General features: G+C 44.9%; 1 protein-coding gene across 6 annotated transcripts in view; it reads right to left on the bottom strand.

The window, feature by feature from the left end:
* Window positions 1–8,314: 8,314 nt before the first annotated feature.
* SASH1 (SAM and SH3 domain containing 1) overlaps window positions 8,315–25,695 on the bottom strand; it is a 349,577-nt gene continuing 332,196 nt past the window's right edge. For all 6 annotated transcript variants that reach the window (XM_055433599.2, XM_055433600.2, XM_055433597.2 and 3 more), the window contains 5 exons: window positions 25,198–25,348; window positions 19,441–19,554; window positions 14,469–15,601; window positions 12,676–12,807; window positions 8,315–11,646 (listed from right to left, as the gene is read on the bottom strand). In XM_055433599.2, coding sequence (XP_055289574.2) covers window positions 11,383–11,646; window positions 12,676–12,807; window positions 14,469–15,601; window positions 19,441–19,554; window positions 25,198–25,348 — 1,794 coding nt within the window. In that variant the 3' untranslated portion in view covers window positions 8,315–11,382. The remainder of the gene's footprint in view (window positions 11,647–12,675; window positions 12,808–14,468; window positions 15,602–19,440; window positions 19,555–25,197; window positions 25,349–25,695) is intronic.

The raw sequence follows: 25,695 nt of genomic DNA, 5'->3' as shown, positions 1-25,695 counted from the left end.
GGCTTAATCCGGCCTGAGGAGGCCTTGACAGACACTCAGGCTGTTTCAGAAGCAGAGAGTGACAGGCTCGGAGCCCAAACCGGAGAACGGGGGACTCCCAGGTCAAAGAGTTGGGACCAGGTCTAGGGCAACGTCTCAGCTCTCCACCTTTATCCTCCTCCCCTCCAGCCCCACCGTTACCCACGGCTCCAGAGACACGCCTTTCAAAGGGATTTTAACTTGGCACCTGCAGTGAAAACCAAGAGGAGGGCTTGCAGGTCTAAGTGAGGCGGGCCTTGGCAAAAGTGGAAAGGATTGAAATTAACCTCAGGAAAGGTATGGTGTTGTGTGGTGTGTTAGTCACTCAGTCAGGCCTGACTCTTTGTGACGCCATGGACTGTAGCCCACCAGTCTCCTCCACCCATGGGATTGTCCAGGCAAGAGTACTGGAGTGGGTTGCCATTTCCTTCTCCATCGGAAGAGCTATGGGAGCCGACAGGTGGGTGCTGTGGTCCCATCTTCTGGTGTGCCATCATGGCCTCGGTGTGACATCACAAGCTCCATCCTACCACTTACCAATGTGACAGAGAAGTGAAGGGCCGCGGGCCCACCCCCACCAGGGCTTCTAAGGGAATGCCCCTCACCCCGTCACAAGTCGGGGCTTCTCGGGTCTGCTCTCCCAACATGGGTGCCCACAGACCACAGGGATGTCAGAGGAGAGCCTGTGAAAGTCCCTGACTCCCACTCCATTCTGACTAGAGCCCCCGCTCTCCGGGAAGCTTGAGTCACCTCAGAGTTTACAGTCTGAGTTCTTAGAAGCTTGACTGAGCAGCACTCTTTTTTTTTTTTTAAGGGCTGGCAACTTTATTTTATAATTTTATTTATTTATTGGTGGTGTGCTGGCTCTTTGTTGCTCGGGCTTTCCCTTAGTTGCAGCGGGTGGAGGCTGCTCTCTGCTCACGGTGCCCGGACTTCTCATTGCGGTGGCTTCTCTTGTTGTGGAGCACGGGCTCTAGGGCCTGTGGGCTCAGAAGTTGCAGTTTCTGGACTCCAGAGCATGGGCTCAGTAGTTGTGGCGTGTGGGCTTTGGTGTCCTGGGCATGCAGTCTTCCCGTATCAGGGACTGAACCCGTGTCTCCCGTGTCTCGTACATTGGCAGGTGGATTCTTCACCACTGAGCCACCAGGGAAGACCTAAGTAGGACTTTTAGAAGCTGGTAGTTGTTTATCGCGGAGAAGGCAATGGCAAGCCACTCCAGTACTCTTGCCTAGAAAATCCCATGGATGGAGGAGCCTGGTAGGCTGCAGTCCGTGGGGTCACTAAGGGTCGGACACGACTGAGCGACTTCACTTTCACTTTTCACTTTCACACATTGGAGAAGGAAATGGCAACCCACTCCAGTGTTCTTGCCTGGAGAATCCCAGGGACGGGGGTGCCTGGGGGGCTTCTGTCTATGGGGTCACACAGAGTCGGACACGACTGAAGTGACTTAGCAGCAGCAGCAGCAGCAGTTGTCTATCGAGGTAGATACACCAGTTGCCCCTGTGTGGTCACTTGAGTGGCACCTCACGGTGATTCTGGCTTAAGTCACTAATTACCCTGGGACATGTGTGACCTAAACAGCTGCCTCCCATATCCCTTGTTATGCAGAGCAGTTGCTTGGAGGAATGTGAGCCACTCTGAACAGGGACCCAGTTGACACATGGGAAAGAAACCTCTTCCCTTTCAAGAATGCAACATGACAGAATGTCTCCGACAGACTGAGATGGGTCAGATGGGAAAGGACACCCAGGGTCCCCATCAAGATGCCCAGTTCCAGGGAATCCTGAACCTGGGCACAGTGCCCCCATGGGAAGGTCCATTTGGTGGCTGGTTTTGTCTGATTGTTTGGCCGAAGCCCAAAGTACCCCCCAGTAAAGCCACCAATGCAAACAGAGCATCTTCTGTGGCTGGGAAGCCCTCCCCTTTGGAGGCTTTACGTTTCAGAGAGATGGAACTCTGAAACTGTCTTTTATCCTTCCTCCAAACAAAACGTCACCATGGTGTTTGTGTTCTTTGAGAGTGGAAAGCAAGGACAATGAACCATAGGGACATGGTGACCCTACAGCAAAAGAACTTGGCAGACCTGGAGCCTGTCCATAGGCTTCTCTGGTCCATAGGCTGTCCATAGGCTTCTCAGAGAAGTTCATAGACTTCTCCAGCTCTGATCATAACAAACTCTAGGATTTTGGGGCAACTTTTTTCAGGAATGTCTTAGGGAGAGATACAGGATGTCCTGTACTTTGGGCAAGTGGGGACTGAAGCAGTTAAATTTGACAGAAGAAGACCATCCCACATTTGTAAAAGAGATCAAAGTGGTCAGTTATTTTCAGAAATGGAAGAAGCTCAAAGATGTTAGTAGTATTCTCTTAACTTCTGTTACAGCCCTTTAGATGAATGACATACTTAAGGAAACTGAGAAGCATGTATGAGAGACAGCACAGTGTCCTTGGACAGAACTTCAGACAATTTATGGCACTTTAGAATACGGTTTTCAATTGATTTATAAGGAATTGATCTATTAGGAAGAAATGACTACCATATGAGCCAACATTTCCACTTCTGGTCCAGGCTAGGACCAGAGAAACTTTTAAAAACTTTCACAGTACAGTGGTGTTCAGTGTGTCCACCTGGCCAGGCTACTGTTAACAATTGCATGTGTTCCTCTTCCCAGGTGGCACTAGTGGTAAAGAACATGCTTTCAAATGCAGAAGACTTAAGAGACACAGTTTCCATCCCTGGGTTGGGAAGACCCTCTGGAAAAGGAAATGGCAACCCACTCCAGTATTCCTGCCTGGAAAATTCCATGGACAGAGGAGTCTGGTGGGCTACAGCCCATGGGGTCGCAAAGAGTTGGACACAGTTAAGCAACTTAGAATGCACACACGTGTTCCCCCAGGGTTCCTAAGCTGAAACCCTACCCTCAATGTGATGGAATTAGGAGGTGAGGCTTTGGGAGGGCATTAGGATTAGATGCGTCACAAGGGTGGTGCCCTCACGAATGGAATCTGTGCCCTTACAGGACACGAGGACGATTGTCTCTTTCTGTCTGCCATGTGAGGATATAAGGAGAAGTCGGAAGTCTAACCTGGAAGCAGGCTCTCAATGGAATCTGACGGCACTGGCACTCTGAACTTGAACTTCCATCCCTCAGAACTGTAAGAAATAAATTCCTGTTGTGAAGAAGCAGGTCTGTAGTTTTGTGTTATGGCAGCCTGGGCTGAGACAGCTACAGGCCTCAGTTACTCAATCATTACCTTAGGTGTTGCTGTGAAGGTGTTCTGTAGGTGTGATTCAAGTTCATCATCAGTTAACCTTTAGTAAGGGAGACTAAATATGGGTGAGTCTGGATCAGTCCACCGAAAGATGTGAAGAGCAGAGTTGAGGATAAAGAAATCCTGCCAGTGGACAACAGCTGTGTTCACGTCCAAGGGTTCCAGCCTGAAGCTCCTGACACCATGCCCTATGGATATGAGGTTTTCCCAGATAGCCCCCCACGATTGCAAAAGCAGATCTGTGCAATGCATTTCTCCCTTTCTTCTTCTTCTTCTTCTTTTCCTGAGCCATGCATCTTATGGGATCTTGGTTCCTAGACCAGGAATCAAACCTGTACCCCCTGCAGTGGAAGTGTGGAGTCTTTACCACCAGACTGCCAGGGAAGCCCCTATGTTTCTTAAATACATCTCTGATTGTTTCTGCTTTTTTGAACTCCGACTAATACAGCAGGTGATTTTAATGTTGTTCAGGCTGAGAACCAGAGTTATTGAGTAGTGGTTAAGTCAAAGGGTGGGCTTTCCCAGGTGGCTGAGTGGTAAAGAATCCGCCTACAATGCAGGAACCACAGGAGAGGTGGGTTCGATTCCTGGGTTGGGAAAACCACCTGAAGGAGGGCACAGCAATCCACTCCAGTATTCTTGCCTGGAGAATCCCATGCACAGAGGAGCCTGGAGGGCTACAGTCTATGGGGTCACAAAGAATCCAACAGGACTGAAGCGACTTAGCACAAACGCATGCAAGAAATAACCCAAGGTCAAATCTCATCTCTTCTAACTACACCTCTGTGACTGCAGCTCTCTCAGCTGTAAAATGGGGATCACAGTGTCTACCACAGGGGGCAGTGTGAAGGCCAAATGCTCTCTTGTATGTCAAAAGTTCAGTGAGCAGCTGGACCGCATCCTGCCCACTGCTTTTTATAATGTCAGGCTATTCTGGGCCGTGAGCAACGAAATGCCATTCGAACAAAAATGAGCCTGGTTTACATCTCATTGCTCGACATCTAAAGTTTAGGAGTTTATTTCAGAGTCAAATAAACACCTCTTTCCTCCAACTTGCTCCTATGGTCCGCAAGAGGGCTCCAGACCCTTAAACCCACCCGGAGCAGCGAACAGAGGTGGGCAGGCCTCTCTGCTAATTAAAGCAGTAATAAGGGGGAGCCAAGAGCCCCACCGTGCTTATTATTAAAGCGGATTGTGAATTCCACCAGTCTGCATCATCCTTCTTCAATGGCGTTTCAGTAGGTGGTTTACAGGACTCAAGGTCGCGCTGATAACTTGAGAGTCGCGGCGGTCCTGCTCTCCTTCCCCCGGAGCGTGTCGGTTTCGCCTCTCCTGTGTCCACGCTGAGTGAGCGCGTTCCTCCTGCTCCCTCCTCCCGCCCTCAGCTTCGGCCTTCAATCTGGCACATCAGTCCCCTCTGGTGGCCAGATGCAGAAGCTGCTACTCACTCTGCAAGAGTTTATTTGCTGGAAGCGGCTGAGGATAAAGTGCTTTACTGTGATTTCTTCTTAAGCCGCGGATGCTCACGTGCTCCTGCGAATCCTTGGATGGGTAGAGTATCTGCCTCTTTATCGACTTACTTTGTCACTGGCTATCTGTGTATGGCCTTAGCTACTCTTGTCGCCTTTTTCCGTCTGTTTCCTCACCTGTGTGTGTGTGTGTGTGTGTGTGTGTGTGTGTGTGTGTTAGTCGCTCAGTCGAGTCCAACTCTTTGCGACCCCATGGACTGTAGCCTGCCAGGCTCCTCTGTCCATGGGGTTTCTCCAGGCAAGAACACTGCAGTCAGTAGCCATTTTCTTCTCCAGGAGATCTTCCCGACCCAGGGACTGAACCAGGGTCTCCTGTGTGGCAGGCAGATTCTTTACCGTCTGAGCCACCAAGGAAGACCACTTCTTCACCTTTAACCTGAGATTAAAGTAAATCATCTCCAGCTTTAATATTTAGGCTTCAAGGGCTTCCAGCTTGTGCTAAGTCGCTTCAGTCCTGACTCTTTGCGGCCCCCTGGACTGTGGCCCTCTAGGCTCCTCTGTCCTTGGGATTCTCCAGGCAAAATACTGGAGTGGGTTGCCATGTATTCCTCCAGGGGATCTTCCCAACCCAGGGATTGAACCCGTTTCTCTTATGTCTCCTGCATTGGCAGGCGGGTTCTTTACCATTAGCGCCACATGGGAAGCCCATCAGGCTCCAGGACTGTCATCCCTTTAACAAATACCATGTGTCAAGTGTAGAAGTTCAGACTCAACAGACAGCAACCTGAGCATTCCTGAACTTTAAACTGTAGAAGGAGGACACAGCTAATAAATAATCAACATAACAAATAAATAAACTCCATAGTGCGTTAGAAGGTGATCAACGCTTTAGGGGAAAATAAAGCAGGTATGAGACTCGGAACTGGTGGCCAAGATAAAGCTAAGGGGTGGTGTCGGTTTAAGTGATGAAGTTAGGTCAGGACTCTGGAAGGTCACTCTGAACAGAGACCCATGGGAGGAGGATGGGAGGCGGTTAGTCCTGCAGATTTTCTGGGATAGAACGTTCTAGATTGAGAAGAACCCCACAATGGTCTGAGGTGAGGACCTCTCTGGCTAAATTAGAGACACAGAGGGTATAATGGGGCAAGGGGGGCAGGGGTGGACACTGGCCACACCACATTTCAGCTGAAATGAGTTTTAACTGCTGGATCACTAGGCAAGTCCCCACGGCAGAGAAGTTAAACTTGACTCTGAAAAAAATGGAAAGGCGCGGAGGGGTAAGGGCAGAGGAGTGACAACCTAGATTATGTTTTTACAGGGTCTGCTCAGGCAGCCATAATAAAATACAATAGACTGGGTGTCTTGCACAACAGAAATTAATTTTCTCACAGTTCTGGAGGCTGCAAAAGTCCAAGATCAAGTTCTGGCAGGATTGAGCTTCTGTTGAGAACCCTCTTCCTGGTGGGTCAAAGCCAGCCTTCTCACTGGATCCTCACATGGACAGAGAAGATGCCCCTTAGTTCCTTCTTCATCTTATAAAAACTCTAATCCCGACCTGGGTCTCTGCCCTTATGACCTCATCTAAACCTAATCACTTCCCAAAGGCCCCACCTCCTAATGCTATCCCACTGGGGGACTGGCTTCAATGTTTGAATTTGGGAGGGACACAAACATTCATAGCTGAGTCACTCAGGCTGCTGTGAGTGCTGGATGGTAAGCATAGGGGTGGGGAAGCAGGGGGCTCTGGAGCAATTCAGGTGAGGGGCTGGTGGCCACCGTTGCAGTGGAGGTGGTGAGAAGGGGTCAGCTCCCGGAGAGATGTGGAAAGTAGAGACAGGACCAGGAGAAAAAAAAGAAGTCAAGGATGCCAAAGGGATCTGATCTCAGTGACTGGAAGTCATCATTAATTGAGATTAGAAATGGGGGGAAGATCGGACATTCGGTTTGGGAGGAGTGTTGAAGATAAACGAGGATGGTAGTAAATTGCAGTCAGATTAATTTAACTCCTTTGGCTCCCACACAGGTATCCAGGGGTCCTTACATATTGGGCTCAAACCTGGTTTGATTACGACCTTCGTTTGTTTCTTTGGAGTTTGAGAGAGGTGACGGCTCACCTTCCTTGTCCGTGCTCTGACACGGTGTAAGAGGAAAACCACGTGAGCAATTAGAATGCTTCCAGATATGCTGCCCGTGGTCCCGAGGCACGGATGAGTGGTCCAGACCTACCCCCGAGTGAGCCTCCGTCCTCTCCTGCCTCTCCCCGCTATTCACACCCTCACACACACCCCTGGAAGTCCCATGTACACACTCTCCTCTGAGTCGATCCTCAGAAATAAAGTCAGTCATTATTACAGTGATTTATTGTTACATTATTACAGAATAAAGAAAGTCATTATTCTAAGATGCCCCCAAATAAGTTGTGTGGTGAGATGAGAACCACCCTTCCCTTGTCCCCTTTTGGTAATCAAATTTATGTTCCTTATAACTTCTAAATGAATTCAACATAAGAATCCATAGATGAAGTCAAGTTATAATAAATACCAAGAATCCAATCAAGGTTTCTTAGGGGTCATAAAAAAATAATTACTTTCTATGAATTGAGCTATAGAATCTTAGGAGTCAGCTTGAGATAAACAAGATTTGAGGTTTAAGATCAAAAAATAATGCCTCACTTGAGAGGAACCCAACTCTAAGAATACATGAAATATCCCCCTTTACAAAATGGATTGGGTGAGTGGGGAGTAAAATCATGATTTGTAAGACTTATCATGGTAAAGCTACCTGTATTGAAATCCACCAGTGGATTTAAACTATTTTGTCAAAATTCTATACATAACACAGCAATTCCACATGCTAAGTGAAAAACTGTGGGGAAATGCTGTCATTCCTACATGGAAAAATGCTTACTCAGTTTTCTTTGTAAACAGAGCATTTCTGAAAAGGCACGCGAACAGTGGTTGTAATGCTGACCTGCAGTGTGAGAAATAGGTGGCTGGAAGAAAAGGAGAGCATCGCTTTCGGGTTTGTATCAAGTGCGTGTATCATCTACTCAAAATGTTGAATCACACACTTCCTCCTAATTAAAAACGTTTCTATATCAATTGTGGCACACTAAGTTGAAAATCATTTTTGTCAAGTTGCTTAATTTCTAGGATATCCCAATCTAGAAGCTTTTCTCTCTCAGTGGAAGACTTGGATTGTTTTCATTTAACTATTGATACCTAGGATATAGGGCAAGTCTGTGTGGACTCAAATTCTTCATTGAAAAAAATGGGCTTAGACTAGAGATGACTTCCAAAATCTCTTTCTGGGCTAAGATACTGTGATTATGTGACTTGACTATGCAATATTAGGGGGAAAAAACTGAAATAAGTTGTCAAAGAGAATTTGAATGTGATAGTGAGTTTTGGTGATGTGGCAGAAATAATGTGGCAGTATAGTTGTATACAACTACTATTTTTGCAATACATTTCATTCTTAAACCACACCTCATTAATTCCCTTTCATTTCTACTCACCTTTGAAATACCCAGGGAACAACAAAAGAGACAGATTCAACTGAAGAAATTTATTTACTTTTTTTTCTAGGTACATAGATGACATAATTATAGACAAGTTTTGATACATAGGAAAACCCTTCTGTCCACCTCTTTTTGCTAAATGAATCATCACAATAATTTTTACAATTTTTAAAACAATACACAGCTTTCTTGGGCTGAAGCAATCGCAAGAACATATTGGTACTGGTATATTACAGCTACTTACAATGTTTAAGAACAGCAATGGAGAAAAATAAGTTATTTAAATATTGATTTCATATACAGAAAGTGCAATGTTGTTAGTTGTTATATAACTTGCTTGACAGTTTCTTGTTTCTCTATCAATTTAAAATCAAGATAACGTGGACTGGGACTTTTTTTTTTTTCTGAAAATAATACAGTACACACACGCAGCATTGACTTGGTGAACTGACTTCTTGCTGCAATTATGAAAGCAACTTTGCTCTGTCAGGAACTAATTTTCAACAGACAACTTATTTCCAATTTCAGCCATACCTGGGTACAGGAAAAGAGAAAAGGGCCTCTGACTAAGGCAAGGCCATGAAAAATCTATCTACTTCTTGTTTATCTGGGAATGTAAGTAGTGGTTGGGGCTGGCTGCATTTCCTTATAGAGAGCTTCAAAGAAAAAAATGACACGCAACGGCTGTGTAGCTACCTGAGCCAAACCGCCTCTCCAGGTGTCTCTTGTGCTTTCCTAAGACAACAGTGTTCACCCTTCCTCGACATTCTGCACCAAGTGCAATGGATGAAAACTGGATATTGCTGAAGCCGACCCCCTGTCTTCCGGCATCCACAGGCGGCCGCAAACCATCTCAGTCAAATGTCACACACAAGCATTCAGGCTTTTCTAAGGTCAACTTAAAAGTTTAAAGCAAAAGAAGACCAAACAAATACTAAAAGTTTAAAAACAAAAGGATTTTAATAAAAGCACAATGAAGTAAAAATCACCTCAGATCCCACACACTAGGAAGCCCTTCCACTGAAAATGATTCATGGTCCCTGAATTTCACGTCTAGTCAAAGGCAATGATTTCCAAAGAAGAATGAAAAAAAAAAAAAAATGGTTTGGCATTCTTAAAAACTCATATTCAGAAAGTTCACTTTCCTGGCACCTCTTTTACATAAGTGAAAATGAACTAATTCACGTACGATTTTCCCTTCTCCTTTGCTCCCATGTATCACCTGACTATACGTGTGGTCTTTTAGCTCAGCTTCAACTCTGAGCAGGCTCTCTCACAAGTCACGCTGAGGCACCAAAAACGTGGGGTGAGGGGCCCGTCCATTTTAAAGCATCCTCTCCTTCACACGTGAAATCCCTTCCAATGACAGTTACAGGAGAGCCTGCAGCCTCCTTACCCTTTACATGGAATGTCACATCCCATGGGAATGTCATAACGGGCTGAAGAGTTCAACAGAAATTTGGCCGCTTTAGTTTTTTCTTCTAGTGTTCCACAACTTCTTACATGGCATCTCATAGAAGGTGACTATTATTGAAGAAATATATATTATTCTTTAAAATACATACCAAAAGCATGAAAAAAAATATCACCTGAGAACGTCCTTTTCCTCAGAAACATGGATCCAGATCTATTTTAAAGCAAATGGTAAAATGGCTTTGTAATTCATGAAAACACCGTCTCCCCTGAGGGATATCATTTGTTTTAATGAGTAGATAAAATATTACAGAACTTTTAAATCACGACTCTAAGCATTTCTACCATAAATGATCACACCCAATGCTTAAAATAGGGCTCATGATAAGAATGTAAAGGAAAATCATTTTATAAGCAACTGGAAGCAATTTCTGTCTGCTAGAAAATCAGACAATAGATTAAAAGAGAATGCTGAAATCAGTTGGAAAATAACTGAAAATATGCAACTATTTAATACATGGCCAATGTAGTTTGTTTGGCTCCATAATGAACCTTTATTATATTTAAGTGAATTACCTAAATAAGATGGAAAACAGTATTTTAACTATAAAACCAGGAAAAAAATCTTTTAAAATATCTTATAAACTACTTCCCTTTAAAGAACATCTTCCTTAAATATTCAACTTACAATGACTTTTTGCAAAGGTGATCTGTTATCTGATGACCGAATTTTGGAATGGACAGGGTCAAGATTCCAAGTCAATACTGCAGCACAATGATCAACATGGTAACAACACTAAACTGATTAAAATTAAAGATCATAACCTCAAACACACAAACATACTCTCACACATGATATCTTTGTGGATTTCAGCGAGCTTTTTACCAGATTTGTAGTTAGTTCAAAATCTGAAAGTCAACATGAATCCTGGCCTGATAAACACCCCTATAAAATAAGCCACGTTAGAGTGAGACAATTAGAAAAGCCCATTTCTGTTGGAAACATCCCACATACGGTAGATGGCAGTCTAAGCTGAGGATCTGGAACTACGGTTACAAGGTAGTGAACACGAGGAGGTTAGATAATGCTTAAAAGCTTACATTAAGGCAAATAAACGCTGATTTGCTAGAAAGCAATTATTAAAACGTCTCTTGTTTACCTAAAGGAGAACAGGGCTTTCTTTTTCCAGTGCAGCCAGGTTTTCTTACTTTTGAACACATGAGCCTGGTCAATAGTGTACAATCACTCCCAAGGCTATTACTTTGGCCTGGCTAAAGCCCATCTGGACCTCAGGAACCCTGCAGGGTGACGGAAGGGTGAGGAGCATGCTGAGAAATGGGACAGGCAGCCTCTCCCCCTGCCCCCTGCCCTCGCCCAGCACACCAAGAGAGACTGGGCAAAACATTTGTGGCAAGTCGGCATCTTGGTTCTATTGTATCCTGAAAACAAAACTAAGTGCTTGTCTTTTCTTTGGGGGTCACAGAGAACCACACCAATTTCCTGGAGGGGGCTTTTCTGGAGAAGAGAAGGTCATCAGTCCCGTGCCAAGATTCCGAGTTCTGTTGGTAACACACTGGGCCTTTCTCCTGGGTCTGGTCTGCATGTCCAGCCAAGGAGGAATTGCATCAGCATCATGAACACAGTGAACGGGTGGCTCTTGTCCAGGGAGGCCCATTTCGGGCCTGGCTACATGGCCTCGGGGCCTGGTGGCAGTTTGAAGAGTCTGGCTGCAGACACGAGCTTGCTTATGTGTCTCTCCTCTGTGATGCCAGCCTCCTGAAGGCAAGTGTGGGACAGAGAAGGCACTTGGCCCAGGGTGCTAAAGCCCGCCTCAGAGAGGGCGCTGGCATACATGGGCAGACCGATGGAAACCAGCCAATCCGACACGGAAGACACGTAGCCGGGAGAGAGGGGCTTCCTGCAGATTTCTGTGAGTCCACCGCTTGGGATCTAGGTAAACAAAGAAAGAGATTTCATCAAGATTTGACCGGTGCCACTGGAGAGCTCTTTCTTCTCTGCCTAAGAGGGGAGCTACTGAAATATTATTGGAATTAGATCTAACCCCAATTATGTGTGGAAGTCTCCAAACTGTCACCATTTGTTTCTGGCTATTTTGTCTCATGGTGGTCACACTCTTCAATCAATGATCCCTATGGTGACCGAAGAAGCAAACCTACGTGATAATGTGAAAAAATAAGATACCCAGAAAAGCAATGATACTCATATAAAGTAGATTTTCTTCTGTATTTTGAATCTATATTAACATCCAGAAAATTAAGCATTCATTAAATTAAGCATTAATTAAAATTAATCAATTATAAAGAATTAAAAATACAATAATAAATGTTGGCTAGGGCAGGGAAATGGACATTTATACTTGACTTCTGTGAAGGCCAAGTGAGATACCTCTCAGAAAGGCAATTTACCACCAAATGTGCAAATTCTTGAGATTTTCTGAAGTCTTAATGAAGCAAATCCTCTTGAAGGACTATATCCTCAGAAGTTAGTCAACAAAGTCTATAGAATTTATTAACCACGACATTCTTTATGATTTAAAATAAAAGTTTGGAAAAAAATCTAAATGTCTTAATATGCAATTGGCTGAACTAAGACACACCTACTAGAACACTTTGAAACATGAATAATATAAAAAATTTTCAGTAACAAAGAAATAGGTTCACAATCCGAGAACTGAAAACATTAAGGTTTCCAAACTGTACATGTATGATTATACACGTGCAGAGAAATAACCAAATGGATTTTTTTTCCCACAGTGCTGGGATTATGGATAATTTTCATCTTTTTCTTTCTGAAACTGTATTTTTAAAACTCTGCAGGCTGAATATGCATTCCTTTCCCGCAGGTGTCATAAGGAACCCTGGGCTACTCAGTGACTACCAGCATGCCCATCAGTAAGCCCTATAACTGAATGGACTTCAGAAAGCTGGGGAGGGGAGCCCTGAACTGAGGGCTGCTCACCGCCATGCGGTGCTGCTTCCGAAGCAGCTTGACACGGATCTGGTCCATGTTGGTGGCGACATCCCTTTCCGGCTGGTCCAAGTCTTCTGCGTATCTCTGCACCAGGGCCTCAGGAATCCCACAGCGGCCGTGCTGCGAGCAAGAACAGAGATCTCTTAGCAAGGGCTGCGAGGATCTTTTTCTTTCTCCAAGAACAGCAAACATAAGGTAGGATAAGACATTTAGCTACTAGAAAGTCGGACCAACAGTTTTAATTTGAAGTGAATGTATTTTCTGTAGTGTCAGGACAAATATTTTAGAGAGAATATTCTACATCTTTATCTGTTAGGTAGTGATGAGCTCTGCAAATACGTCTTGAAAGATGGTTAAAGTAGAACACAATCACCCTCCACTGTGGGGTCCAAGGTCCTCACCTCACTCTATGTGATCATTTTGCAAAAGGTTATTGAAGGGCAAACTTGTGCTTCTATAGATCATCTACTATTGGTCTTTCAGCTACAAAGAGTTATACTAGGCCAGTATTTACTGTACAGTCAAATTCCCACTACTTTCCACTCAAAGGGGTTCATTTACTAAATATTAAGAAGGCAGAGGAGGAGTATTTTATCATAAGGCATTCAAGGTCATAAGGCCCTTATGACTCTCAGGAATGCATTAGAACAATTCATGCATTTCTAGGACTAACATGCAGCTACATCTATTTTCATGTATTTGTCTTCAAAGTCATTTTGATATTGGTAGATCTATCTGGGCTTCCCTGGTGGCTCAGAGGTAAGGATCCTCCTGCAATGCCGGAGACTCAGGTTCAATCTCTGGGTGGGGAAGATCCCCTGGAGGAGGAAATAGCAACCCACTCCAGTGTTCTTGCAGGGAAAATTCCATGGATAGAGGAGCTTGGCAGGCTATATAGTCCATAGTGTCTCAAAGAGTTGAAAAGGACTGAACGACTGAGCACACACACACAATTCTACATGTTTGTGCTTTTCACAAATGAGAAATGAGTTTTCATTATAATTTTCAATGTTTTTGGTACAATGGGGTATTTTATATAATCTTTTATCCCCAGTTACCCATACAGATATCATACAATATAATTATTACATCTGAATGATGCTAAGCAGCTTCAGTCATGTCTAGCTCTTTGGGACCCCATGGGACTGGGGCCCGCCAGCCTCCTCTGTTCATGGGATTCTCCAGGTAAGAATACTGGAGTGGGTTGCCATCTCCTTCTCCAGAAGATATTCCTGACCCAGGGGTCAAACCTGCATCTCTTTTATCTCCTGCACTTGCAGGTGGGTTCTTCACCACTAGTGTCACCTGGGAAGTCCCATTTACATCTGAATAGGGCTCCACAGTTTCCAAAGTAGGTTTACAGTTATCTTATTAACAGTTGCTCCTATAAATACTTCTAAGAAGTACTTACGAAGGTTATTATTAATTCAATTTTACATCCCATGAAACAAAATGGTATTTGTTAAAGTTTAAATACAAAGACGTTGAGTAACACATGGAAACTGGAGCTTTGTTTCAGGAATGAGTTCTAGTAAAGACTGATATAGTTCTCCTTGCAAAGAACAGTTGGCCAAAATTAAACACAAACAAGTGAAAGAAGAGAAGAGAAAGAAAAAGAAATCCCCCAAGGCTGTGTTTGCATTTAATCTGGGCACTGTGCTCCCTGTTCATTTGAAGGCCCAGCGCGGGGTGACAAGGGCCCCTTGCCCTGTCACTGACTGCCAACAGCTGCTGCCTGGCACCCCCAACTTACAGGGGTGGGGAGCCAGGGCCTCGGATACCTTATCAGAATAGGGCTCCTCGGTGAGATCGATGCCTTCCGCCCGCAGCTTGTTCTCGGTGAGCATTTCCAGGTCCAGCCCGCGGGCGCAGGAGACCTTCCTGGCCAGCGCGGGCCCGAGCCGCACACCGTGCTCCTGGAGGCTGGCACTCTCGGGCAGCTCCGACAGCCAGGGCGGTGGTCTGGTGCTCGGCGGGCTGCCCGGCTCCGGCCCCGGGGGAGGCCTGGCCGCCACCACCGCCGGGGGACAGTCGCTGGGGCCGCCGGGGCTGCCCTTTTTAAGCGGCAGGCCGGGTGCGTCGGGGCCGGGGACGCCGGGGGGACCAGGAGGGACAGGATGCAGCCCATTGGCGAGGCGCTCCCTGCTCTTCTTGGCGGGAACAGGCGGAGGCTGGACAGGAGGTTTGGCCTGCGTTCTGACCTCGGGCCCCCTCTGCTCAGCATCCATGCCTTCTTTGGTGCCCGGGGGGTGATGTGTTCCTTCGAAATCGAGTCCTTTCCTGTGACCCTCCAGAGGCGTCCGTGTTAAACTGGGTTTAACGGCAGGCGGTTGGGCGTCAAAGGTTTTGGGCAAACACGGAGGGGGGGATGTACCCCGTGAAAAGGGCCCCATCGGGCCATCCAGTTTCTTAGTAGTCGTTTTCTGAGGTTCAGAAAATCTCTTGCTTTGGGTCAGTAGCAATGCATTGTCAACAGCAGAATCTCGTTTGGGGCTTGGAACCTTTGTGACGGCGGGGGCTGTCTTTTGTGGCACTTCAGGTACAGTCTGAGGGGAGGGTTCTGTCACCTCACCAGGCAAATCTTTCTCGGGCTCTCCTTGAAGGTCGTCCAGGGAGTGGGACCGGGGCCAAGTCTCCACGGTCTGGGGGCCCTCCAGGGTCTCACAGCTCCGGCAGATGGAAACGGGGAGACTCCTTCGGTTTTTATTCAAATCAGTCACACACGGGGGATCACAGCTCTTGGAGGCGAGAGGGGTGAGACCACCGCCCAGCCTCCCCTCCCCTCCCTGCTTCAGAGCATCCGCTGACTTCGTCAAAGGCAAGGTTGGGTAGTTGCCCAGCTGGTTCCTGTTGAAAGATTTCAAGCTGGACTCGGTTGATGACTTGGCAGAGAGGCCGGTTTTCCGAGTCTTGCCTACAAGGCAAGGAGAGAATTTTTACAATCGCATCTTAAAAAGCAAATCAATCAAATTGATGTAAAAGGTGCGCTAACATTATTGAAATCTCCACCTCCCATATCTCGTTGCGGAATTACACTAAGGACATAAAATCACCACTGGTGAGGTAGAGATACTGTGGTTCCATTTTTATTTTTTAGAAAGAATTCTTAGTCTTATTAAAGGACTCGGGGAAATGAAAGTTAATTGAGCTATGTGGAAAGAAAATATGCTGTGTCAGGCAAAAAATAAATCTAGGCCTAAGGTCTGTTCGCAGCTGTAGTCAGTGTGGAAGAAGGCATATCCATATCCCACCAAGGAACCAGGCTGATGAGATTTCTGATGAGAGTACAGTTTCCTAAGACCATGGTCGCAAAGGGGACAGGTTCTTTACGTACGGGACTCTCCAACCTCCGGGATCAAAGGCCCCATAATTTGAGGTGGAGCTGATGTAATAATAACAGAAATAAAGTGTGCAACAAATATAATGTACTTGAATTACCCCCAAATCATCCCTCCCTCCATCCTTGTCCATGGAAAAATTGTCTTCCATGAAACCGGTCCCTGGTGCCAAAAAAGGTAGGGGACCGTTGCTTTAAATGGTATCCCCCCAAGGTTCACTGGTGACCACTGAACCCTCAAAACTTCTTTCAAGCCCTTACTGCTTTGTGTTCTGTTCAAGTGTGTAAAATAAATGTGTCCTGCAAACCTTCAGCCAATCCTGGTAACAAGGAGTGAACAAGCTTAGGTGAGTCTGCTGCCAGAGGGTCTTTAAGATACCAACATGGTTCTAACCACCACTGAAGCGACAGACCTCATTAAAGTAAACTGTCAGGCTGATCAGTAAACTCAGCAAGCAGTCACAGTCTACGGACTTAACAACTGTTGACTAACTGCTGCTTCTGCTTGATGAACAGAGCTGCCCATGGTAACACTGAATGCACCCGATCCCAGTCCACTTAAGACTCCTTTTCTGTTTGAGACAAGTAAGCCATCTGGGATTTCCTATGGACTGCCTCTGGGCTGTTAGGACAGGGAAACAAGACTCACAGCCTTCCAATGGTCCTGCTCTGTTCTTCAGTCACGCAGCTGAGGCATTTAAGATACCGCTGCTCGTGTGGCCCTGATGGATGGTCTACCTGGTAAATTGTTTTCCTTAGGGACCTAATAGTTCCCAACATAGTTCTCAAATGTTGGTTTTTATTGCGAAAAGGAAAGGACATAGGAGACACACAATTTCGGTTTTACGGCTGCAGGTATTTTAGACGGAATTTATTCGCCTCACACCGCAGTCAGCAGAGGCTAACTGGAAAGGAGAATGGTGAAGAGATCAGAAAGGAAAAGATTACCACAGCGTTCATAATGGTAAGAGACTTGTCTTTTTTCAGAACACTGTACTTTTGAAATCAGTGATTTTCAAAGCAGGAGGATCCTTTGTAATGAAGGTTCATTTATAAAACAGAGCAAAGTTGAAGTGTGGAGGTCACTCAAGGCCAAGGCCCAGCCCCTCTACTGTGGCCACCATCACTCACCCCACCAAGCGCCCCTCCCAGGCCTCTGAGGCTTGCAGGATCCCAAAGATCACAGATAAAAACCAGGGCTTCAAGCAGCATGAGTTCCTGAACCAGAAGTTACAAACTGCACAAGAGGCTCTGATACTGTAAACCCGGTGTTTACTTCTCCACTCAATGAAAATACTTTCCTAGTAAAACCGGAGCAAAATCGTGCAGCCTGGTCTCATATGTGAAAAAACAAAGGTTGGGAGAGGTAAAATATCCTTAACTATTTTGTGGATAAAACAGAAAAGTTGGGGGTGGGGGAATGTAAAAATCTAGTTTGAAAACATCTTACTTTTAAAGTGCTTTTAGTTTGTTTGAATTGTGAACTTGCAGCAATTTCCTATCTACACTGAATACTTTTACACTGCTTTTCAAAGTGAAATTGATGGTTGATCCTATCGGTCTAAAACCTGTTTACTGAATGTCTTTTATGTGCATTAAACTATGGAGGATATAAGTAAACCACTGATTCAAACTGAGTCCATCATTTGCAGTGGGTATAGGACCCACTCCGCCAACTGAAAATACACATTCTCCAATAACTTTCAAAAACTAGGCCATGAGGAGACTGGCCCAACGTGTGATGTTATGGGCATTATAACTCTGAGCCCCTAGTCATGCCTGCCCTCTGAGTGGGAAGGAAGTACCATATCAGATGTGGGTAATTATATTCTTTCTGTCTAGCTGGTCTGAAGTTTTGTGATTTTTATTTATTTTTTTAATGAAAATGTAATCTTTATGATTTAATCACGTACCCTTCATTCAGAGATCTAGCTTTCATAACAGTTTGCATAAAGTCAGACTTTTCCCATTATTTTAATATGAATTTAGATATTTTCCTACTGAAATGATGATATACTGCTGCCATGATGTATCTGTTTATGGAAGGAGTCATTCTGCTACTGTGGTCCCCAATCTGAACATCCAGGGCCAGCCCTGCTTAGGTTTACTGTCTATTTAAGAAGAAAAACTGAGGTGATGGATGACAACGATCTGAAGAAACCAAACTTTCATGCCCTAGTTTTGTAACAATGTTCTCAGCGGGGCTTCTTGAAATTTTCATGTTGAAATAAGAGACTCATGAATGACAGTCCTAAGCCCTAGGATATTCCTGCTCCTCAGAACAAATAAGCAAACAAATAGGCAAAGAGATCTTTTATGGTATATGTTGCCTTTTTCCTTGTTTCCCAAATAGGTCCACTTTCTTTAATCCAATCCATGATTTGTGAAGGTACTTGTGATAACATATACAAACTAAATCCCTTCTGGCTTGAAGTTCAACTAAGTCCAGATACCCCTGGCTGATGTATGATGACATTAAGTAGTTAAGAGTTTGGACCTGAAAATGCTTATGGTATTGGAAAATCAGGTCTAAAATATTTGTTTACCATTCGGACTTCCTGGCAGTTCAGTGGTTAAGACTGCCTTCCAATGCACAGGGCTCAGGTTCCATTATTGGTCGGGGAACTAAGATCCCACATGCTATGTGGTGTGGCAAAAAAAAAAACTGTCTACCACTGACTGCAAGATGATTATGAGCCGGAGTGGTGCCAAGAGGATGAGAACAAGAGCTTAAGTTATTGTTCAACTTCTCTTTAGCATCTTCACTTATAAAATACACACTGCAGGGTTTGAGTGATAATTAGCAAATTGCACACACATGCACCTAGCCCGCTACCTCATTCATAAACAGCGCTTACAAAACGCTAGGTATTTTTTGATATATTACTGCTTTGTTTAAGTCTTAGAACAAGCTATAAAAGAGAAACTCATATTACAGTTTCAGAGGTAAGGGCAGGGGATGGTTGGAGCTATAATTTGACCAGAGTCTTTGGCTATGCACTCTGGGTCTTCTCACTCTAAACCCCCTTGACTTTTTTCATGGTCCAGAGGGAGGGCTGACCTCTGAGAGTTGCAAGACAATGGGAAGTCTGGGGTCCCTCTCTCTAACATAGAAGTTTAAGCTCTTTCCAGTTGGTGCTACTGCAGGCTGGAAGAGTCACTAATGAGAAGATCTCTCTACTCATCTCTTGGCATCATCCACGGCCTAGGTTCCTGAGAGATTTTCTTCCCACCTAAGGATCTGAATCAAGCACCAGTCGCCCTGGAAAAGCTCCTCTCCCTATCTCTAGTTTTCTCAAAAGCAATGGCTCAGGCTAAGGGAGAAAGATAGTCATTAGCCAAAGCACAGACACCAAGAAATGGCCCAGAAGGCTTGCGTATGACCATGCAGTTGTGATTATCTGTGCTGACAGTACCGTTTTCCAAATTCTCACTGCTTTCATAGCATCCTGAGTCTCGTGGAGAGCATCCGCTCAAGCCCTGGCTGTCAACAAGCAGCTTCTCCTGGGATCCGGACTGGTCGCTGTTACCTAGAGAAGATGAACACATGGCATGGGATTGTAAGAGGAGTGAAAAAAAAAAAAAGCAGTTTTCAAATCCATCGCATCCCAATTTTATTCTCAGTTCTCACCAGACATTTTTGAAGACTTAGATTTTGGAAGAAAACAAATTAAATGAGTGAGATCAGGACGTTTTTCCTTTCAAATCAAGTTATCATGGGAAGATAAGGCTGGAGAGAGAGCACCGAGTTGAAATCCATCAATGCCTTCTAAGTCACTCGGAGGATAACTGGCCTCAGGTCAGCCAGGGAGAGGAGACATTCAGAGCATCATATCAGAAGTGGGGGAAAAGCAACCACAGTCCTTTCTGAGGGCTAACACACCAAGCAGGAGCAGAGAGTGAATAAGTGGGCTTTTCACAAGGAGGAATTCGGCCGTATGCTTTGTAGAGATCTAGAAGATTTGTGTTTCAATTTATTTATTCCCACCTTCCAAGTTTGGGAGCTGATATAAAAGTGAGTGTCAGACCTCCCTGGTAGTACAGGGGAGCCTGCCACTTCAGGAGACACAGGTTTGATCCCTGGACTGGGAGGATCTCACATGTTGTGTAGCAACTAAGCCCCTGCCCCACAACTATTAAAGCCCTCACGCCTAGAACCCGTGCTCCGCAACAAGAGAAGCCACCACAATGAAAGCCCACGCACTGCAACAGAGTGGTCCCTGCTCGCAAGAAACTAGAGAAAGCCCACACACAGCAATGACGATTCAGCACAGCCAATAAATAAATAAATGTATATTAAGTTCTCGGCTTAGAATTTTGCAAGCCGATTGTTAAACACAGCCATTATTAAAAATTAAGCTTTGTAAACTGTAGTTTTAACAAATGTACTAAAAGTTAAGGTAATAAATCCTCTAAACTGCTCAAAAAAAAAGTTTGTTTTTTTTTTTTTTTAAAAAAAGGGAGTGTCAAAGGAATCATCAAATTCATTAGCATTAGGAACATAATCCTAACTCTCTGTGACATGTGCTGGCTCTTATCACAAAGGGAGCAAGGCTGCCATAAAGGGGACACAAACCCCTAAACCCATGAGAAGTGAGTGAGTGAAGTCGCTCAGTCATGTCTGACTCTTTGCGACCCCATGGACTGTAGCCTACCAGGCTCCTCCATCCATGGAATTTTCCAAGCAAGAATCCTGGAGTGAGTTGCCAATTCCTTCTCCAGAGGATCTTCCCGACCCAGCAACTGAACCCAGGTCTCCTGAATTGCAGGCAGAGGCTTCTACCGTTTGATCCACCAGGGAGGTTAACCCATGAGGGGCCAGGGGCAAATCCTTTTGCTACTGCTATTTAGAATAGGTTGGAGGGGTTTTCCTCCTTTTTCCTTTTCCTTTTGTCTTGGGTTAGCATTTCTATTCCTGTACATAAAAGGTATGACAGGAAAAGCTCAAAACACCCTCCAATTTGGAAACTGAGTACAGAATACCCTTAAAGTGGGTGACGGAAGGCTGGATGTCCTCATCCTAAGGAATCCTTCTAGAGAGAAGCATCAGATGCTTTCTGTTGAAAATCAGCCTATAGAAAATCACATGCGAAGTCACATGGGCCTTCATCACCCAAGCCGTGCAGCTCTGCACATTCTATAAACAGGGCACAGCTGACCTTATGTAGGTTCAAGGTTACATGGAGATTGTCTTTCAGTCATAAGGTGGACTACATGCTTGGTCAATAAACAGGAAACAAAACATCTTCTCCATAAAATAAGTAGTTGATGATGAATGGCTTTATTTTTCTCTTCACTTCCCCTCCCCCATCTCTTTCTCTCTCTCTCTCTCTCTCTCTCTCACACACACACACACACACACACACACACAAAACCAGAAATCTGATGTCTCTTCTCATCATTAAAAAAAAGTTGTGTGAAGACTGAGGGCTGCCACATACACGCCTGCTGTTCCTACTGTCCACTGACCAATTCCTGTTTGTATTTCTTACATGGAAAGCATTTTATAACAGAAATCCTGGCAGATAAACCCTTGAATTAAAGCACCAAAATAAGAAGTGCTATTTTAAAAGTGATTAATGTAAAATTAACTAATTGGTAGCACAAGAGCAAACCCTTACCCCTCCCCTACACTGAAAGTGGAACATTCTAGCACGGTGTCCTCATTGTGTGAAGAGTCTGCGGATTTGGAATAGCCTCTGTTCTAGCCTAGCATGTTATTTGGGAAAATGATACTTGTAAAATGAGGGCTTTGAACTATCAGTTACAACCCAGGAAGAGGAATCAATGCAGTTTGTCCCTGGAGAGATAGGTCAGTGCATTGCAGCAGCCAAAACAGACGCCAAAGTGCTGACTGGTGGGAATAAAACAGAAAACTTGTCCCCATCACTGCAGGAAAATGAGGACTGTGCCTGCAACTTTGGGGATGACAGCCTACCACACAGAGACATAATAACCTGAAGTTATTATGGGGAGTGAAGAGGTCCTTTGCAGTGCCTGAAAATGGCAAATCAATTTATAAAATCAAGTGGCATATGCCAAGGAGATAGAGCCAGTTTCTTCCTTCTCAAGGAGATAGAGCCACTTTCTTCCTGAAGGATCCAATCAGCAGCTACTTGCAGGAATCCCACTATCAAATTTAGCAAAATTCCCTAAAATTCAAAGCCAGTGTTTCCCACGCATGTTGTCCTTCCTGAGGGAGAATGAAGGGGAGGGGTATCTCTTAGATGGACTGCAAATCAAGGCCTTTTCCTCTCCCCACACTCACTAACATTAATGTCAAGGCACAAAGGAAGAAAAAAGTGAGCTAGACCCACGAACATTCTCACAGTCAAGTGAGAATGAAGCACTGGGCTTGGGGCGAAAACTTCATTTGGACATGACTTGAATTTGGAATAAAGCTTTCCTCCATTCATCGCACGCACGCACGCTAGGCATGCACGCACGCACACACACACACACACACACACACACAGAGGAAGGAAAAACATGCTAAGACAGTGATGAGACATCCAAACATCAAAAGGTACTTTATGCCCTGAGGACATGTGCTGTTTTTCTGGAGCGTAGTTCTCTTGGGAAAAGAGTGGGATTGTAGGATAGCAGGCCTTCCAATGGGCTTGCAAATTTATGGCTTTAAAAAGTAAGGATTGAAGTACAACAAAACGTTAACTTTAGTTGGATTTCGGAAGTGGATATGTAGATTTATTTTTCTCTGTACTTTCCTGCCTATTTTACATAATTCCTGATTACAGTTCTTATGAAAATGATTTTCTTAAAAGACAGCTTTCATTCAGCAGATCAAGGAGAATGGGTTTGGGATCAGTGGAAGGAATTGCTCTGGCACAATGAGAGTCTTTCCTGAATAGAGGAACCCTGTGGAAAGGCTGGCATTCCCTGTGCACAGATGCGGTGAAAGAAGCTGGACCCGCCTGACTGCCCAGCAATGACGCAGGTGTGTCTCTTGCTCCTGTGGGAGCTGAGATGGAAAATGAGTGAGACATCTCTGATCTCAGCAGACCTCTGGATCTGTCAACTCTGACAGAAACCGTGGTGTTCCTCTAAGCTATCAGTTACTTAGCGTACTTCTAAAACACAACGAATTTAGAATTGCTGAGTGTAGAATCTTCTCATCCTAGGATAATCCTGGATCCAGGCTCTCAGTGCTCACTGGCACCCTTGAGTCCTCTAACGCCTTTATTTTAGAACCGCTAAAAAGAAGTACCACATTATATATAAAAGATGTTCTGAACAGTGGCACAGCACAGATTCAAAATGAGATTTATGAAGCACCAGTGAGGCTTCCTTAGACTTCTGGGTGGGCATCATGACAGGCAAAGATCCCTTTACCTATAAAATATCCCTGGGGCAGATCTCAGGACATGATCCCAGGAAGGACAAGGAGCCCCAGCCCTTGAGACAGACCCTACCTTATATACTCAGAATTCAACTTTGCTCCTATGTTTGAATGCTAGAGGAACCATAACAGATGGGGTTTATCAACCAGCTGTTCTCAGTGGCTGAGGAAGAGCAAATGAACTATTTTATAGAGCAGATGTGATCCAGGAGACTAGATGTTTAAACATTAACTGATATTAATATAGCTGGTCAGCCTCACCAGGCATGGGCCAGGCTCTGACACAACCTGGTCACAGGACAACCCCTCACCCATGGTGTCTCCTGGGAAACTCCAATCCCAAAGAAACCTGGTTATAAAGTGATATTAACTACGGAACACAATTCCCTCCAAATCTATCCCTGAAGGCAGTGTGTTTATCTAGGGTTCAGACACCTATTTGACGGTGTGTCATCAGTTAATTTAGAGGGACAACCGATTAATCAGAAGTGAATTTAACTGCACTGAGACACTTACTTCTGTGTCTCTTGAGCCTGGTACATTCAGTAATGCACAATTTTTTTTCCACCATTAACCATGGGTTTGGTGTGTCTTTCAGCAGTGGAAATGCTATTAGCTACTGATATCCCTGAAGCAGAGCACACAAAAGAAAATACATTTGAATTCAATCACTGGAAAGGATGCTTCCCCCTTCATGATGAATAATCTCAGGAATATTTTTGATGTCAGGCTGAAGAATAAAGAGCAAGACAAGACTGGGTTAATGGAGCAAAGGATACAGTGTATTCAAATAGACTACATAAAAGCTGTGAGCTCACTGAATTCTGTTCATGGGCTGTAAAAATGAGCTATCATTTTGGCTGAGAAATCGCAGTATGGAATTCTCTGCTCTACATATTCACCCGAGATGATTCCCTGCTTCTTTAATGCAAGCTGATGAATTTCATTTATTCATTAACTAACTCATTCAATCAAAAAACAACTCCTCATGTGCTTTGAGAAGTAATTAACCCTTGGCAGAACAGGATACCCCAAGTTTGTCAGTTACTTTTGCACCTGGTTGGGGGCAGGAGGAGAAGGGGATGACAGAGAATGAGATGGCTGGATGGCATCACCGACTCTGTGGACATGAGTTTGAGTGAACTCCGGGGGTTGGTGATGGACAGGGAGGCCTGGCGTGCTGTGATTCATGGGGTCGCGGAGAGTCGGACACGACTGAGCGACTGAACTGAACTGAACTGAACCTTAATGACCTCCTAAAGGCTGTATATCCCAACAGCCCCCAAGGTGGCGTGAACTATGTATCTTAAGAGAAATCCAAAAAAAAAAGTCCACAAGAAAAATACAATTCAATTCTCAGTGAAAAAGTACTGGGTAGTAAGGTTTTCTTTTGCTTCTGCATTGGCATTGGGAATCTATATCTTTGTGCTGTTTGACATAATACAATAATGACCTTGGCTTTGGAAAGGGTAGGGCTTCCCTGGTGGCTCAGATGGTAAGGAATCAGCCTGCAAGGCAGGAGACCCTGGATTTGATCCCTGGGTCAGGAAGACCCCCTGGAGAAGAAAATGGCAACCCACTCCAGTATTCTTGCCTGGAACATTCCACAGATAGAGGAGCCTGGCAGGCTACAGTCTATGGGGTCACAAAGAGTTGGACATGACTCTGTGACCAACACTTTTACATTTTGGAAAGAGCAAGATCAAATGAGGGACTCTGGGGACCTAAGCACATATTAGCAGCTTATGGGATGCCTCCTGGTGACCTGAGAATGTGATGGATCTCACTGAACACCTCCGTGCTGTGAGGGACTTACTGTCATATTCCTGTAACAGCTCCACTGCTGTCAAGAGAACAGCTCTGTGCTCTGGGTCCCTGATATTTAACTCGTCCAAGTCCTCCTCCTCTAGGAGCTTAAAGGTGTCGAGATCTTCATAGCCATTGAACAGGAAAGTGGGCATGTGCTCCTGGGAGGGAAACAAGACAGCAGAGAGTCAGCAGCTCAGCCACATGGTCCATGACCAACAACCAGTCTCAAATCCCTAAATTCTTCTTCCATAGCCACTTTTATGCTAATTCAAAAATTAATAAGTATCTTTCTAACAGTCTGTACCCCTAGTTCTACAGCTCAGTGGGCAAGCGGGGCATTTCACTAACTACAGGTTAAGAAGGTGTACACTGAAAGCTGAGGTGGACTCCACTGGCCTGCATTTTAATTGTGCCCTTGCTGTGAGCTGATGCCTGCAATGCCACCCAGCGTGCGGTGGAGGAGACACCTCTTTCATCTGTGCCACTGAAATCCAGCTCAGAGAGA

Source organism: Moschus berezovskii, chromosome 10, assembly GCF_049115385.1.
Source record: "Moschus berezovskii isolate FMDL1 chromosome 10, NW_MosBer_1.0, whole genome shotgun sequence".
In the NCBI taxonomy this organism is placed as follows: domain Eukaryota; kingdom Metazoa; phylum Chordata; class Mammalia; order Artiodactyla; family Moschidae; genus Moschus; species Moschus berezovskii.
The sequence above is the reverse complement of the archived record's forward strand: the minus strand, read 5'-3'. Positions and strand labels throughout refer to the sequence as shown.